Below are 16156 nucleotides of genomic sequence, written 5' to 3'. Positions count from 1 at the left end.
AAAACTTTAGTCTTAAGACTTGAGATTGAACACATGCGGCTGGCTGCAGGGCCGCTCCAGCAGCGGCTGGTGTGGCTGGACCGCCACACTGGCCATTGCAGAAATCACAGCACCAATGACTTCCATGACCCCCCGTGACAGACACATTGACTATTAAGGCTCCAAGACAGTGGTACTTTCTGCCCTTAAAGAATATTAGAATCTTTTCGTTTTAATACTACAGATTTGTGTTTATGCTGAAAGTTACAGTCTCTAATCTTTTGTTAGATAATTCTTTTAAAAAAGCTTTCGTATTTAGCTGAAATAGGAATCAAGGCTCTCACATTTACATAGTATTTTCCTTTCACTCAATATTTAAGAGGGTCTAGTAAAAACAAGTGAGCAGTTTCAAGTATTCCAATTGTTAGTACAGTTCATTAGAATTATCCATTACAGGCAGAGTTCTGCAGATCTAGGTAGTTAAGTCTCTCACCCACTTCCTGAGTAATACTCGATTGAATCCAGTAACATTTCCTGGCTCTGCTTAATTCTGCCTTGGGAAAACCTCCCTGACATGAAGACCATATAGCTTAAGAGTGAATCTAATGGCACTAAAATCATATAAAGGAAATAGTGGCTACAATCAAGAATAGCTGTGGCCAACCATTACTCAAGACGATATTCAGCAAATGAGGTTTCATTTGGGTCCATCAGTGCCAGATACTGGTTTTTCTCCAAGCTTGAGAGAATTTGCTGTGGTAAGCATGAAGAAGGGCAACCAACTACAACGTGGCATCAGTTGCAACTTTTAATTCCTTGCTCTACTCTTAGCAAGAGGAATAGTTCCAAGTAACATTTAGAACAATGGAGGCAATATATTTATTTTAATAGCAGTGGAAATAAAATAAAATGATAGAACAAATGAATGTTTCTTTAAATATAAGGCTTTTAGACATCTGTGTACTGCTAAGCCCCAATTGTGAATCAAGCATAATTACAAAAATCCATATAGGATTCAGGAAAACATATGATAATACTTAGTCTTACACATAAAATTTGTGTCACTTACCACAAAGTCAGATAGCAAACAGCATATAAAGGAAAAAATCAGAAACAGTATTTACAAATTTATACTATGTAGTAACTGAGAAATTGCTTGTTAGTAAACAGCAGATTATGAATTATACTACATCCCAAAAGGCATGTATCTGTGATCATCCTCAGATATTTATTATAAACTAAGTTGAAAGACAGATTGTCTGAAAAATAAAGTGTTTTTCATTTCAAACTTACGCACTCAGTCACCAGAATTTTATGCTATCCGTATATTAATATAAAATGTACAGGAGCACCTGATCCAACCCAATGGGGTTACATAGGCCTAACTGCAAATTTCATTCACTCAGCAGAAATTAACAATTGGAAGTCAGTGTGAAAGGCCATTTTATATCTTTTTGCAAACTTTTCTGTCTGTTGTTAAGTTTTAAATGCTTATATAAAAACAAATCCCCATATCATGTTTGTATATGATCATAAATAAGAAATAGTTTAAAAATGTAAGATCTGATTACCTCAGACTGTCAAGCTGTTTTGCACTTTGGGAAAAACACACACAAAATCCTTCCCCCACCCTTCAAAAAAAATCCCTATAGTCCAATCAGATGAAAGTTAGAACTGGCACCAATATTCATGCTAGTTGTCCTGCTGTGGACAAGAAACAATTCATTTACAATATTCAGAAACTGTCTTATGTAGTAGCCCCAGGAAGTTAAACTTCTTCTCTGCCCAACAGTTTTTATTATTAAAAAAAAAAAAGTTCAATCAGGTATGACGTGGACAGCGTCCAGAAGGGGCAGGAATATCCAAGACTCTATGTCTGTCTTCATAATCATCAGTATCTGTTGAGTCTTCATCTTCATCCATAGCATATTCATTATGATTAGTTTCCTATAAACAAGACACCCATGTTTAACTAAGTACTTAATTGTCTCCTAAATATCACTTTGATCAAGTGCTAACAATAACAAAAAAATTAAAATCAAGATGTCATTTATATCACATTTAAAGTCAGTCTCAGATAAAGACTATTACTGTAAATATGAAATACTGCTAAATCAGATTTGTTTTCATATCAATTTTAGAAAATTTAATTTCTAATTTGTTTAAGCTTTTATTCATAAAAATAAAATAAAAATAAATAGACCAGTGAGATCAGAATCTGACTCTCTAACTGTTGGAATGGAGTTGAATTATTATAAATTACAGTGGTTGACATGAGTTTGGTAAAGGTTAGTAAGTCTGAATTTGCTGAAGAATTCTGGGAGTGGGTTTTAGGGGGTTTTTTGGCACCAGACAGGTTGTATGGAAGTTTACTGAAAGTGCTGACATTACACTTGGACACTGACACAATTATGTACTTTGGATGTTTAACCAGTGTCTCCGTGTATTTGTGCTAATGTAAAAAAACAAAACAAAACCACCACTACAGTCATGGTTAGTCATGTTTACCAAACAGATCACACAAAAAAAACATGAAAATGGTGAACGTAGAACTAACTGAGCTGGGTTAACTAATCCTGTAGAACCACCAAGAGCTAACCCAAAAAGTAATTAATAAGTTAATAATTAATACAGTAAATTTCAGCCAGCCTTTAGTCTGTTCATGTTCCAGAAAAACAAGTTACAAAACACTAAAGAGGGCATATTTCAGAACATGTAACTTCTTTAAAAAAAAAGGGGTGTATGTATTGGAAAATATTACATGCTCCTTTCTTCACCCTGATTAACATCTGAAAAGGCTTGTAACGGACCAAGTGCTTAAACAAACCCCCCATCCCCCCCAAAATAAAGGCCTTCATCTAGAACTGGTAGCTATACCTGCTTTGTTGCTAATTAGGGCTATGTCTATACAACCGAGGTAAGTCAACCTACACTATTTAACTCCAGCTATGTACCTGAGGTTGAGTTACTGCAGGGTATACACCATGGGGGGGTCGACAGGTAAAACATCTCCCATCGACTTACCTTATTCTTTTGGTCAGGGGTAGAGTAGAGGGGTCGACTGGAGAGTGATTTGCCATCAATCTGGCAGGTATTTAATGGACCTGCTAAACTGACCGCCAGTGGATCAATCTAAGAGCATCGATCCCGGCTGTAGTGTAGACGTACGCCAGGATACTGTGTAGGGCCAACATAGTTACTAAGGGTTTATGCTTGAAAAATTAAGGCTTATTAAAAAAAGCTTGGTATAACCTGTCACCTGTGTGGAATTCTTTTAAATAAATAGCTTTGCATTAAAAAACAAGAACAAAAAACTAAATCTGGGTTTTACTGGCACTAATACTGCAAATTCTTCCCAGCTGTGGGCCAATAAAAATCCCAGCCCATCACTAACAATTGAATTCAAGTAGTTCTTTGTTTTACAAGTATGTAAAAGAGCAGAATTTAAGCCACTAGGTATGAATTTGAGTGAATACTCTAAAATATCAGTGTACCACTCAACTTTAACATACAATAAGCCTCTGCTAAGCATCTGTATCAGAGGCAGTCATAAAATTATCAAGTCAAATGAAAGTGATTTCTACAACTTGTGGAACAGAAAAGAGGTCCTGGTTTAAATAGGTAACCAAAGGGGAAAAAGCAGCCATTTATCTGTTACAACTGTGACCTCTGTTGGCACTTTGTATTCACTGTTAACAGCCTAAACCAGTGCTAGTTTCCCAAAACAGCTTTTTAAAAAAGTCATCTCCTAATCAATCACATCACTTCATTGCCTATATTCCTCTTCAGCATTGCGCTGCACATGGATGCCAGTGTAATTAGCAGCTTCATTTCCCTCTTATGGAATTAGTTGACTATGGGCTCTTTTCGCTTAATTGTCAATGCAGTTTTGTTTTGCTGCTCTGGATTTTGCAAGGCGTTCTGCTTCCTTTGAGCGTTTAACTACAGGGCCTGAAAAACATTAAACACCCTAAATTCCATTGAACTACCTAGACATAGGACAGTTTACAGATTTTAATCAATTTACATTTACGTCAAAACAAGCTAACAAAACTGCCCAGATTCACCTGCTGCTTCCAAAAACTTTAAAACTAGATAATCATTCAATAGAACAGCAATTTATTAAATTTTTGGAGTTGATGCAGGAGTTATTGGGTGAAATTTCATGGCCTATGTTGTGCAAGGTAGACTAGATGAACATTAAGGTCTGTTTTGACCTTAAAATCCATCAGCTTAAAAGGCCTGGTTAGAACATGTATGGAAACCTCTCCCCTATCAAGAAAAGCAGAGACATTCTTCTGATGTAGAAGGAAGCAAACCACAATCAGGTCACACCAAGACAGAAAGAGCTCAAATATGTAACAATTTAGATTTTATAAATAAGGGTGTATTCATCCAATTTCACAGTTACAAAACCATAAAACTAAGTCACCTGCAGAACATCAAACTCTGTTTTCCCTCAAAGCCCAACACTGCAATATCCTGCATAAATAGATGTGCCTGGAAGCATGCCCCAAAAGTCCACAGACATGAGCTAGCATCAGGGCTAGAATGCGCAGGTAGAAGCCATTTCAGAATAGCAGACCCCACATGGAGGAATTACTAGTCTACTCTCATTGTTAAGATGATTGAAGTGCAGTGTTTCTGTCCACTGAAACTGTAACAGAGTGGGAGGGGTGAAAAGGTGGCTCATCAAGCAGGATTCATGGATAAAAATTAAGCATCTTAGCTTCAAGCCATCTTTGATTCAAAATGCAAATTATAACTCCAGTGACATAAGCAGCACATGCTTGTCAGGTGCAGTATAACAGACAGACCATTACTCCACTCAAATTTTTGGATTAACTAAGTGAAGCCCCACATGAAGTGTACACAGTAATCCAAGCATGAGGTGACATTAACATTTAATCGTAAGTGATAATTGTTAGATTAAATTAATCTCTTGTGTTATGTTCTCTTGGCTATACGATCACCCCAAAGAACTCAGAGGAATTCAAATTAGGGGACAAGATTTTTTTTTTGGGTGGGGAAGGGGAGGGGTCTGTCTCTATATCTATCTCCATATTTTGTAATTGTTCTTGTCCTTCCCCCCTGTAGAGCATTATCTATATTATAATACTAAGAAATAAAATAAGTTATAAAACTGGAAAAAAGTAGTGTCATGATTATGGAGTCCGGTAAGACTTTTATCTAGAGAATGTATATTATACTATTCTATTAGAGCTAATTTCATTCATGTTTTCTGCAAAAAGGTTAGGGATAAAAGCCTAGCACAAATGACAATACCAAATGTATCTCAGCTTACCATGCGTGCTGTAGACACCTTGAATGTTGGGCACACCATATGAAATCTGGGAATTATGACGTTAAAGAACTTGTCCTTATAGTAGAGACAATGGAAGGTATAGTATCCTTCCATGTATCCTGAAGTAGTGGAAAAGGTAGTACAGCTGGTATATTCGTAAACTCGACCTGGGCTGATTATTGGAAATTCTCCTGCAGATACAAAAAACAACGAAGAGCCGTTGCGAGTTTTGAATTAAAAGTAGGTATAAATAGCATATACTTTCTCTTGCAAGATAGTTAATTTCTATAGACATTAAGTTCAGTTAGAGTTCTGCTGGAATACACAGCTAATAACAAAAGTTTGTGTTTCTGTAACTGTACTATACAAGTAAGAACATTGTAGTGACTACTTATCTTTGCATCACTTTCAGTCACAAGTGAATAGCAGTTTTTTAGAGAACATTGTTCACTAAATCAGAAGTGCCTAACTTGCTGAACAGGAGTCACTATATCAAGCTCAAAGGACAAGAATGCCCAAACAACATGCTGGAGAGGGTGAGGGCAAGGAGAAGAGGGAGTTCTTGTTTTTTTTAAGATCAGAAAAGACGGTTACTCACCTTTGTAACTGTTGTTCTTCGAGATGTGTTGCTCATATCCATTCCAGGTAGGTGTACACGCCGCGCGTGCACGTCTGCCGGAAACTTTTTACCCTAACAACTCCAGTGGGCCGGCAGGTCGCCCCCTAGAGTGGCGCCAGCATGGCACCAGATATATACCCCTGCCGGCCCACCCGCTCCTCAGTTCCTTCTTGCCAGCTACTCTGACAGTGGGGAAGGAGGGCGGGTGTGGAATGGATATGAGCAACACATCTCGAAGAACAACAGTTACAAAGGTGAGTAACCGTCTTTTCTTCTTCGAGTGATTGCTCATATCCATTCCAGGTAGGTGATTCCCAAGCCTTACCTAGGCGGTGGGGTCGGAATGAGAAGTCGCGGCCTGGAGCACTGCAGAACCAAAGGTCGCATCATCTCTGGACTGCTGGACTAGGGCGTAATGGGAAGCGAATGTATGGACCGATGACCAGGTCGCCGCCCTACAGATCTCTTGTATTGGCACGCGGGCGAGGAAAGCCAGCGATGATGCCTGTGCTCTGGTGGAGTGAGCAGTCACACGGCCCGTCGGAACTTGGGCCAGGTCGTAGCAGGTCCTGATGCAGGAGGTAACCCATGAAGATAACCTTTGGGAGGAAATCGGCAGCCCCTTGACCCGGTCCGCTACTGCCACAAATAACTGAGGGGACTTGCGGAAGGGTTTGGTCCTGTCCACATAAAATGCTAGTGCCCGTCGGACATCTAGCGAGTGGAGCTGCTGCTCCCTGCGGGACGAATGGGGCTTGGGGAAGAAGACTGGGAGGAAAATCTCTTGGTTCACATGGAAAGCTGAGACCACCTTGGGAAGAAAGGCAGGGTGAGGCCTCGGCTGTACCTTGTCTCTATGGAAGACGGTATACGGTGGGTCCACCGTGAGGGCCCTCAGCTCTGACACTCGTCTAGCTGAGGTAATGGCCACAAGGAAGGCGGTCTTCCACAAGAGGTAGAGCAGGGAGCAAGTAGCTAATGGCTCGAATGGAGGGCCCATGAGCCGAGTCAGGACCAGGTTGAGGTCCCATGAAGGGGCCGGAGGGTGAATTTGTGGATAAAGCCGCTCCAGCCCCTTCAGGAATCTCGCCACCATAGGGTGAGAGAAGACAGAACATCCGTCCACTCCAGGATGAAACGCAGAGATGGCGGCTAGGTGGACTCGGAGGGACGACAATGCCAGACCCTGGGTCTTAAGGGACCAGATGTAGTCCAAAAGCGTGGTGACGGGAGTCTCCATAGGGCGAAGAGCTTTCTCTGAACACCAGCAGGAGAAATGCTTCCACTTAGCTGTGTAAGTCACTCTGGTGGAAGGCTTTCTGCTGCCCATGAGAACCTCGCGAAACCGGGGTGGAATATCGCAACTCGGAGTCTGTCAACCACGCAGGAGCCATGCCGTAAAGTGTAGAGACGGAAGGTCCGGGTGACAGAGCCTGCCGTGGTCCTGAGTGATCAGGTCCCGATGAAGGGGCAGGGTAACTGGGTTGGCTACTGAGAGGTCCAGCAACATGAGGTATCAGTGCTGTCTGGCCCATGCTGGAGCTATGAGAATCACCCGGGCTCTGTCTCTGCGCACCTTGATGAGAACTCTGTGAATCAGCGGAATGGGCGGGAAAGCATAACACAGGTGGGCTGTCCATGGGATCAGGAATGCATCCGCTAGAGACCCTGGCTCCCGACCCTGGAAGGAGCAGAATGTTCGACACCTCCTGTTCACCCTGGATGCGAAGAGGTCCATCCGGGGACGACCCCACCTCTGGAAGAGTGAGAGGGCGACGTCCAGACGGAGGGACCACTCGTGCGAACGGAAGGATCTGCTCAGCCGATCCGCTAGGGTGTTCCGCACTCCTGGGAGATAGGAGGCGGAAAGGTGAATCGAATGGGCTATGCAAAACTCCCAGAGACATATTGCCTCGAGACAGAGGGGAGAGGACCTGGTGCCGCCCTGCTTGTTGATGTAAAACATGGTCGTCGTGTTGTCGGTGAACACCGCGACACAACGACCTTGAAGGAGATGGACAAACGCTTGACAAGCAAGGCAGACCGCTCTCAACTCTTGTACGTTGATATGGAGGTTGATCTCTTGTGGTGTCCACAAGCCCTGAGTTCTCTGGGGTGCCGCAGTGAGCCCCCCAGCCCAGATCGGAGGCGTCCGTGGTCAGGGATGCCGAAGGTTGGGGCGGATGGAACGGGAGCCCCGCACAGACTACGGATTGGTCCAGCCACCAGCCAAAAGAGTCCAGCACCCTCTGAGGGACGGTGACGACCGTGTCCAACGACTGTCTGGCCGGCCGATACTGCGCAATGAGCCATGATTGAAGAGGTCTCATGCGGAGTTGGGCATATGCCGTTACAAACGTGCAGGCTGCCATGTGGCCTAGGAGGGCCAGACATGTTTGTATTGAGGTCAGCGGGGCCGCTCGCAACCGTAGAATGATGTCCGACAACGACTGGAACCTGGGCAAGGGTAACAAGGCCCTGGCCAGGGCAGAGTCTAGAACGGCCCCGATAAACTCTATCCGCTGCGTGGGGAGTAGAGTAGACTTGTCCACATTGATTACGAGGCCCAAGGCCGCAAAGAGGGTGCTGATCCTGGCGACATGGTCGCGGACCTGCAGTTCCGACGTGCCTCGGATCAGCCAGTCATCCAAGTAGGGGAAGACGTGGATGCGGCAACGTCGAAGGTGTGCGACGACGACTGCCATGCATTTTGTAAACACTCTCGGGGCCGTAGAGAGGCCAAACGGAAGGACCGCAAACTGGTAATGTTGGCAGTCAGCCACAAAGCGGAGGAAACGCCTGTGTTGGGGGGCAATAGAGATGTGAAAGTAGGCGTCCTGCATATCGAGGGTGGCGTACCAGTCTCCGGGATCCAGGGATGGGATGATAGTTCCAAGGGATACCATGCGGAACTTCAACTTCACGATATACTTGTTGAGTTCCCGCAGGTCAAGGATGGGCCTGAGGCCGCCCTTGGATTTGGGGATTAGAAAGTAAACGTGAATAAAACCCCTTGCCTTTCTCGTTTTTCGGAACCGCCTCTATGGCTCCCTTGGCAAGGAGCGCGTGCACTTCCTGATGGAGGAATTGATCGTGAGAGGGGTCCCTGAAGAGGGACGGGGATAGTGGTTGGGAGGGTGGGGGTAAAGAAAACTGCAGGCGATAACCGGCCTGCACCGTACGCAAGACCCAACGGTCCGACGTTATTTGGGTCCACGCCGGGAGGAAAAAGGAAAGGCGGTTGGAAAACTGCGGGGAAGGATCCGGAGGGGAAACTGGTACTGCGCCCTCGGGCGCACCTTCAAAATTAAGGCTTAGGCCCTGGAGGGGCCTTGGTGGAGCCTTGGTTCTGCCCCGTTTGCCCACCAGACTGCCTGCGGCGGTTGTTCCTGCCTCGGTGCCTCGAAGGGTCCTGCCGCAGGCGGAACTGAGGGTATGGCCGCCGCTGCTGCTGGTTTTGCTGCCTGAATGGCCTGCGTTGTGTCGCCGGCGTATGCATGCCCAGCGACCTTATTATGACCCTGTTATCTTTAAGATCTTTCAGTCTAGGGTCTGTTTTATCCGAAAACAGGCCCTGGCCTTTGAAGGGGAGGTCCTGGATTGTGTGCTGGAGCTCCGGCAGAAGGCCAGAGACCGGCAGCCAAGAGATCCGGCGCATCGTGAGCCCCGAAGCTAGGGTCCGAGCGGCCGAGTCGGCAGCATCAAGGGAGGCCTGTAGCGATGTTCTTGCTACTTTCTTGCCCTCGTCCAGGATGGTGGAAAATTCCTGGCGTGCATCCTGGGGCAAGAGCTCCGCAAACTTCCCCGCCGCTACCCAAGAATTGAAGGAGTAGCGGCTGAGGAGGGCCTGTTGGTTTGATACCCGGAGCTGCAGCGCCCCCGCCGAATAGACCTTGCGGCCCAGGAGGTCCATTCGCCTCGCCTCCTTCGACTTGGGCGCTGGGGCCTCTTGCCCGTGGCGCTCCCTATCGTTCACTGACTGGACCACCAACAAGCAGGGGGTCGGGTGAACATATAAGTATTCATAGCCCTTTGAGGGGGCCATGTACTTTCGCTCCACCCTTCGAGCGGTCGGAGGGATGGAGGCCGGTGACTGCCGATGTTAGTGGCATTAGTCTGGATCGTTTTTATGAAGGGTAGGGCCATTCTGGTGGGCGCATCGGCTGAAAGGATGCTCACCACCGGGTCCTCAATTTCCGACACCTCCGCCTGCAAGTTCAGGTTCTGTGCCACTCGGCGGAGGTGGTCTTGATGTGCCCTCAAATCCAGTGGGGGGGGACTGGAGGACGAGGTACCCGCCACTGCCTCATCCGGAGACGAGGACGAGGAGACCCCCGGCAACAAAGTGTCCACGGGGGGTTCCGTGAGGGGCTGCACCTCCATTTCTGGAGGGAGCTTTGGGTCCCGGTGAGTACCGTCTGTTTCCAGGGAGTGAGGGGGTCTAGACACCGTCGCCTCCGGTGGTCTGCGCTCCGCCACAGGGCGGGGGGTAATGTGTTGCGGCCCCTGGGCCTGAGAGCATGCCCATGGGGTCCAAAACCCCCACTGTAGAGGCCCTCGTTCTTGTGGTGGAGGGTCTTGGAACAGGGCCGCGTGTCTGTCCTGTGCCATGGCATAGGCACTGTCAGTGTGGGAGGAGACTGACGGCTCCCTAGAAGGCCAGGGGGGCGCTGAGCTTGGTTGGTATGCAGCTCTATGCGCGTGACTGACGCTCCCCTCGGTGCCGAGGCTCGGTGCCGCGACCCACATCGGTACTGGGATCGGGACCGAGAACGGTGTGATGATCTGTGCCGAGATCCCGACCGGGATCGGGAGCGATGTCGGTGCCGGGAGCAGGACCGCGACCTTCTGAGAACACGGTGCCGGGACGGCAGCGGAGACCGGGACCTACCACCAGCGTGGTGCCGGGAGGTCGACCGGGTTCAGGACCTGCCACCAGTTCGGTGCCGGGAGGTCAACCGTGGGGCCGAACGCCGAGGTGAACGGCTCCTGGAGTCTCGGTGCCGGCGGTGAGATGAGCCCGACCGGGACCGTGCGGATGGTGATCAGTGCCGCGAGTACGACCGGTACCGTCTGGGCGACCGGTGCCGGGACTCCGAGCGGCGCCCCGAGCGTGAGCGTTCGCGCCTCCGGGGTGATCGGTGCCGGGACTCGGGAGACAGCGCTTGAAGCATCGGCTTACCCCTGGAAGTTATGCGTCCCGGGGGTGCCGGCTGAGGCTGAGATGGCTCCGTCAGTGCAATTAAGTCCCGAGCCGAGGCGAAAGTCTCCGGCGTCGACGGGACCCTTAGCTCGACCCCTGATCTTATGGGGGAGCTAGGTGGGGCTGGACTCGATGGACCTTCCGGGCCCGGAGTCGACAGCAGTCCTGCAGGCGGTGCCGTGGCTAAGGTAGGTGCCGGGCGGTCCACTCGGGCCTGCCTTGATGGTGTCGCAGACGCCGAGGGACGCAGATCTGCTCCCGGTGCCGGAGATGGTCGGTGCCGGGGAGTCTTGCCGGTGCCGGAGTAGAACTGGCTGACTGCGCCGCTGGTGCCGGAGACAGAGCCGCTTCCATAAGGAGAGCGCAGAGTCTTTGGTCTCTCTCCTTTTTAGTGCGAGGCTTAAAAGCCTTGCAAATGCGGCACTTGTCGCTAATGTGCGATTCCCCTAGGCACTTAAGGCACGCGTCGTGGGGATCGCTCGTGGGCATCGGCTTCTTGCACGCCGAGCACTGCTTGAAACCCGGCGAGCCAGGCATGGGCCCGGTGCCGGGGAGGGCAACGGCCCACCCGCAGGCAACATTCGATAACTATTTACAAGATTCTAACTAACTATTTCTATACTAAAAGACTATCTACTACTTAACTAAGAATTATTTACAAGTCAAACGACGAACAGAAACAGGAGAGCTAGGGACGTGGAGGTCAGCAAGCCGCACTCCACAGTTCCAGCAACCGACACGGCGGTAAGAAGGAACTGAGGAGTGGGTGGGCCGGCAGGGGTATATATCTGGTGCCATACTGGTGCCACTCTAGGGGGCGACCTGCCGGCCCACTGGAGTTGCTAGGGTAAAAAGTTTCCGGCAGACGTGCATGCACGGCATGTACACCTACCTGGAATGGATATGAGCAATCACTCGAAGAAGAACTATTGCTACAAATCATTTCTAAATACAAAAAAAATACTTAAGTCTTCTGACATGCACTTATGCTGTTAACCCTAATACATAGGTAAAAAGAGATGGCATTAGAGACTTCAGGATTATTAATATTAATTTGTATTCTCAAAGTGCTTAGGAGCCCCACTCAGGGACCAGGACCCCAATGTGCTAAGTGCTGTACAAAAAGACAATTCCTGCCCTAAACAACTTACAATCTAAGTAATTCAAGAATCTTTAAATGGCTTGACTACTTATACTAATATTAAACTACTGTATATTAATACACAGATTTGCCCAACAATTTAAAATGGTTAATCAAAAATTTTATTCCTTAAGATCCTTTAAAATTGAAGTTAATGTTTAACACTTCCACTTACACACAATGAAATATGAGAAAGTGGAACAGAATGCATGTTTGCTAAAAAAGAGACGAGAATAGCCACCATCTTGCATCATTACTGAGAATGGCTCCACCAGAAGTTACAGAATTTTCACATTAATCACTGGAATGCTCTAAATGGTAAAACGAAACTCAAACTCTCAGTTTACATACCAACAACTCCAGGACCCTGAACTTCTTCCACATCACCCTTGGCATTGGTTATTCTCCAGTACCGACTGTCCAACTGACAAGCCTTTTCAGGAAGAGCATCTTTGGACATCTCAATTCTATGACCCAAATCAAATATATTTTTTGCTTAGAAATGACTTACTTACATGTCTAAAAACCATCCATAAAATGTTTAAAATACTATCCTATACTCCCTACTGCTTAGAGAAAGTGGTATGTTCTAGTGACCTGTATACAGACCAAAGTGAGAATATCAGAGCACTAATCCCAGCTTTATTCTTCTTCTTCTTACCTACCTCTTCTTAACTCATGACAAATATTTTGACAAATGTTTTGTTTGCAAAGTGATATGTGCTATATATTGTTAGTGAAAGGAAACCCCCCCAACAAAAGTACAACCAAAGACCCTTTCCGAATTTTAAAATAGTCAAATAGCCTTTTTATTTAAAGCTATATTAAAATAAACATATTGCATGCTGTACACCACGCCTCATATGTATATGGTATCTAAATTTCACCATATTTTACCATACTTCTGAGAACTGTGCATATGCATGCAACAGTCATATGAGGCTTGAACTCCATACAGGACTCTCTCCTGTTATCAGAAAAGATAGCCCATTTGCTATTCTCACCTGATTCTGTAAGTGAAGAAGTAATGAGGTGGATGTACAGAACTGAGTTCAGGTAGAAAAGATGTGGAGACTGAAACAGTAATATCTCCTGTTGTGGCCACACATTCCTTATCATGAACATACCTGTGCAACATAAACATAATAAAGAGTTGGAAATTTCTTTTGTATGATGTAATCCAATTCCATGAGTTCAATACAGATGCTAAAAGGATATTTTTGAAGAATAAAAGTTTCCACATGCTACACTAATAGTATTTTGGATTATTAAACCCAAAATTAAATAGTTATTCTGTGTGACTATTAGCTCTAAATTAAACTAGTCATTCTTTAGTCTTTGTGAATACACTAGTACAACAGTGCAATACTTGCCTTGAACTATGAAAGTAGACTTTAGAAATGTCTTCATGCAATTCTTCATACTAGGTTGTGTACAAATCTATTTTGGAGATACAACATCTTACAGCATCCCATTAATCTTAAAAGGTGCTATTATACACCAGTGGCTCTCAACCATTCCAGACTACTGTACCCCTTTCAGGAGTCTGATTTGTCTTACATAGCCCCAAGTTTCACCTCACTGAGGGTATGTCTACACTACAAAATTAAATCAATTTTATAAAAGTTGATTTTTAGATATTGATTTTACACAGTCGATTGTCTATGTCCCCACTAAGCGCATTAAGTCAGCAGAATGCGTCCTCACTACCATGGTAGCACCGACTTCCGGAGTGGTGCACAGTGGGTAGCTATCCCACAGTTCTCGCAGTCTCCACCACCTATTGGAATTCTGGGTTAAGCTCCCAATGTCCAATAGGGAAAAAAACATCCTTGCGGGTAGTTTTGGGTACATGTCACCAGTCACCCCTCCTCAGTGAAAGCAACGGCTGTCAATCGTTTCGTGCCTTTTTTCCTGTGTTACCCATGCAGATGCCATACCACAGTAAGCATGGAGCCCACTCAGCTCACCGTCATGCACTTTAAACACTCACTGGTGCTGTTTGCTGACTAGGTTAAACCTCAGCGCAACCAACATTCCCATTGTTATTGCTGCTTGCTGTGTGCTCCATAATATTTGAGAGAGTAAGGGGGAGATGTTTGTGGCGGGGTGGGAGGTTGAGGCAAACCGCCTGGCGTCCAATTTTGAGCAGCCAGACACCGGGGTAATTAGAAGAGCACAGCAAGGCGTGCTGCATATCAGAGAGGCTTTGAAAACCAGCTTCATGACTGGCCACGCTATGGTGTTATAGTTGTGTGCATTTCTCCTTGATATAAACCCATTCCCTTTGTTGATTTTAATTCCCTGTAAGCCGACCACCCTCTCCCCTTCGAAATAAAGCAACTATTGTTTTGAAACCATGCATTCTGTATTAATTAAAAAAATAAAAATGAGATAACGGACAAGGTAGCCCGGGTGAGGTAGGGGAAGGACACAGCCACATTGCTTATTGTAGCCACACTAAAAAAAAAAAAAAAAAAAAAGAAAAGTCAAACTGTTTGAATGACAGCCTTCTGTTGCTTGGGCCATCCTGTGGAGTGGAGTGGCTGGGTGCCCAGAGCCTCCCCCTACATTCTTGGGCATCTGGGTGAGGAGGCTATGAAACATGGGGACGAAGGTAGGCAGTTATACAGTGGATACAACGGGGGGTCTGTGCTCTTGGTGGCTTTTCTCAGCATCACGTCCTGCCTCCGCTCTTCGTGCTAACTTAATTCTTTCCTGGCCTCTGCCACTGAATGCTTCCATGCATTAAGCTGTGCCCTATCAGTGCGGGAGAACTGCATGAGTTCAGAAAACATCATTGCAGGTGCATTTTTTTTTTTTTTGGCCTTTTAGTCTGCGATAACCTGAGGGATGGAGATGATAGGGGGGGCACAGAAACATTCTATGCTCTATGATTCTGGGGGGACTGGTCACCTGTGCTGCTGAGTTCGCCACACTGACCAAACAGGAAATTAAATTCAGAAGTTCCCGGAGCTTTCCCTGTGTATCTGGCTAGTGCATCGGAGTTCTAAGTGCTGTCCAGAGCGGTCACATTGGAGCACTCTGGGATAGCTCTTGGAGGCCAGTACTGTGGATTTGCATCCGCACTACCTCAAATTCGACCGAGCAAGGTCGATTTTAGTGCTAATCCCCTCGTTGGGGGAGGAGTATAGAAGTCGATTTTAAGAGCCCTTTAAGTCAACGGAATTGGGTTGGCTGTGTGGACGCATTCATTTTAAAAATCGACCTAACGTGGCTAATTTCAGCCTAACCCCATAGTGTAGACCAGGCCTTAGAAATACAAAAGAGCATCACAGCCCACTATTACTGCTTTTTTTAAAAAAAATAAATTATATGGCAAAAGTGACAAAATAATACAATAAATCAATTGGAATATGAATATTGTACTTACATTTCAGTGTACAGTATATAATATAGAGCAGTGGTCCCCAAACTTTTGGCGGTCATGTCTCCTTTTACCCCTGCTCCCCCCCTCCCAGAGGGGGACTCTGACTCCATGGAGAGGGGGACCATGGACAGAGGTAAGGGGGCCAAGGCTGAGGACACAGCTGGGGGCGGGACTGTGGTCAGGGGCCAAGGGAGGAGCAGGAGCTGAGGTGGGATCAGACAGCCAGGCTTGCAAGCAGATGCAGCTCCGTTCCTGGCCTTGTCCCCAGTCTCTGCAGGGCCCCGAGTGGAGCTGTGCTGAGGCTGGGGCCAGCACCAGGAGCTGGAGACACTACTGGGGGCAAGACTGGAGCACAGTGGGGGGCAGGGAGGGGCTGAGTGTCACTCCCTCCTCATCCCTGTGGGAAATAGCATGGGTCCCACCATGCACCCTTGACCCCCAGACCTTTATCCACTGCCCCCTAGGGGGCACGCCCCACACTTCAGGGACCTCTGATATAGAGCAGTATAAACATGTCA

General features: G+C 46.6%; 1 protein-coding gene across 3 annotated transcripts in view; it reads right to left on the bottom strand.

Annotated features, from left to right (window-relative positions):
• Positions 1-769: 769 nt before the first annotated feature.
• The window catches only part of FBXO3 (F-box protein 3), a 36646-nt gene continuing 21259 nt past the window's right edge, over positions 770-16156 (bottom strand). For 2 of the 3 annotated variants that reach the window (XM_030560080.1, XM_030560079.1), the window contains exons 8-11: positions 13252-13374; positions 12599-12714; positions 5285-5475; positions 770-1926 (exon numbers count right to left, since the gene is read on the bottom strand). In XM_030560080.1, coding sequence (XP_030415940.1) covers positions 1801-1926; positions 5285-5475; positions 12599-12714; positions 13252-13374 — 556 coding nt within the window. In that variant the 3' untranslated portion in view covers positions 770-1800. Of the gene's footprint in view, positions 1927-3003; positions 3931-5284; positions 5476-12598; positions 12715-13251; positions 13375-16156 lie in introns of all 3 variants that reach the window. The other variant, XR_004000062.1, reaches the window with a different exon arrangement.

This window comes from Gopherus evgoodei, chromosome 4 (assembly GCF_007399415.2).
Source record: "Gopherus evgoodei ecotype Sinaloan lineage chromosome 4, rGopEvg1_v1.p, whole genome shotgun sequence".
NCBI classification, from domain to species: Eukaryota; Metazoa; Chordata; order Testudines; family Testudinidae; genus Gopherus; species Gopherus evgoodei.
This window is presented reverse-complemented; position numbering and strand designations above follow the sequence as displayed.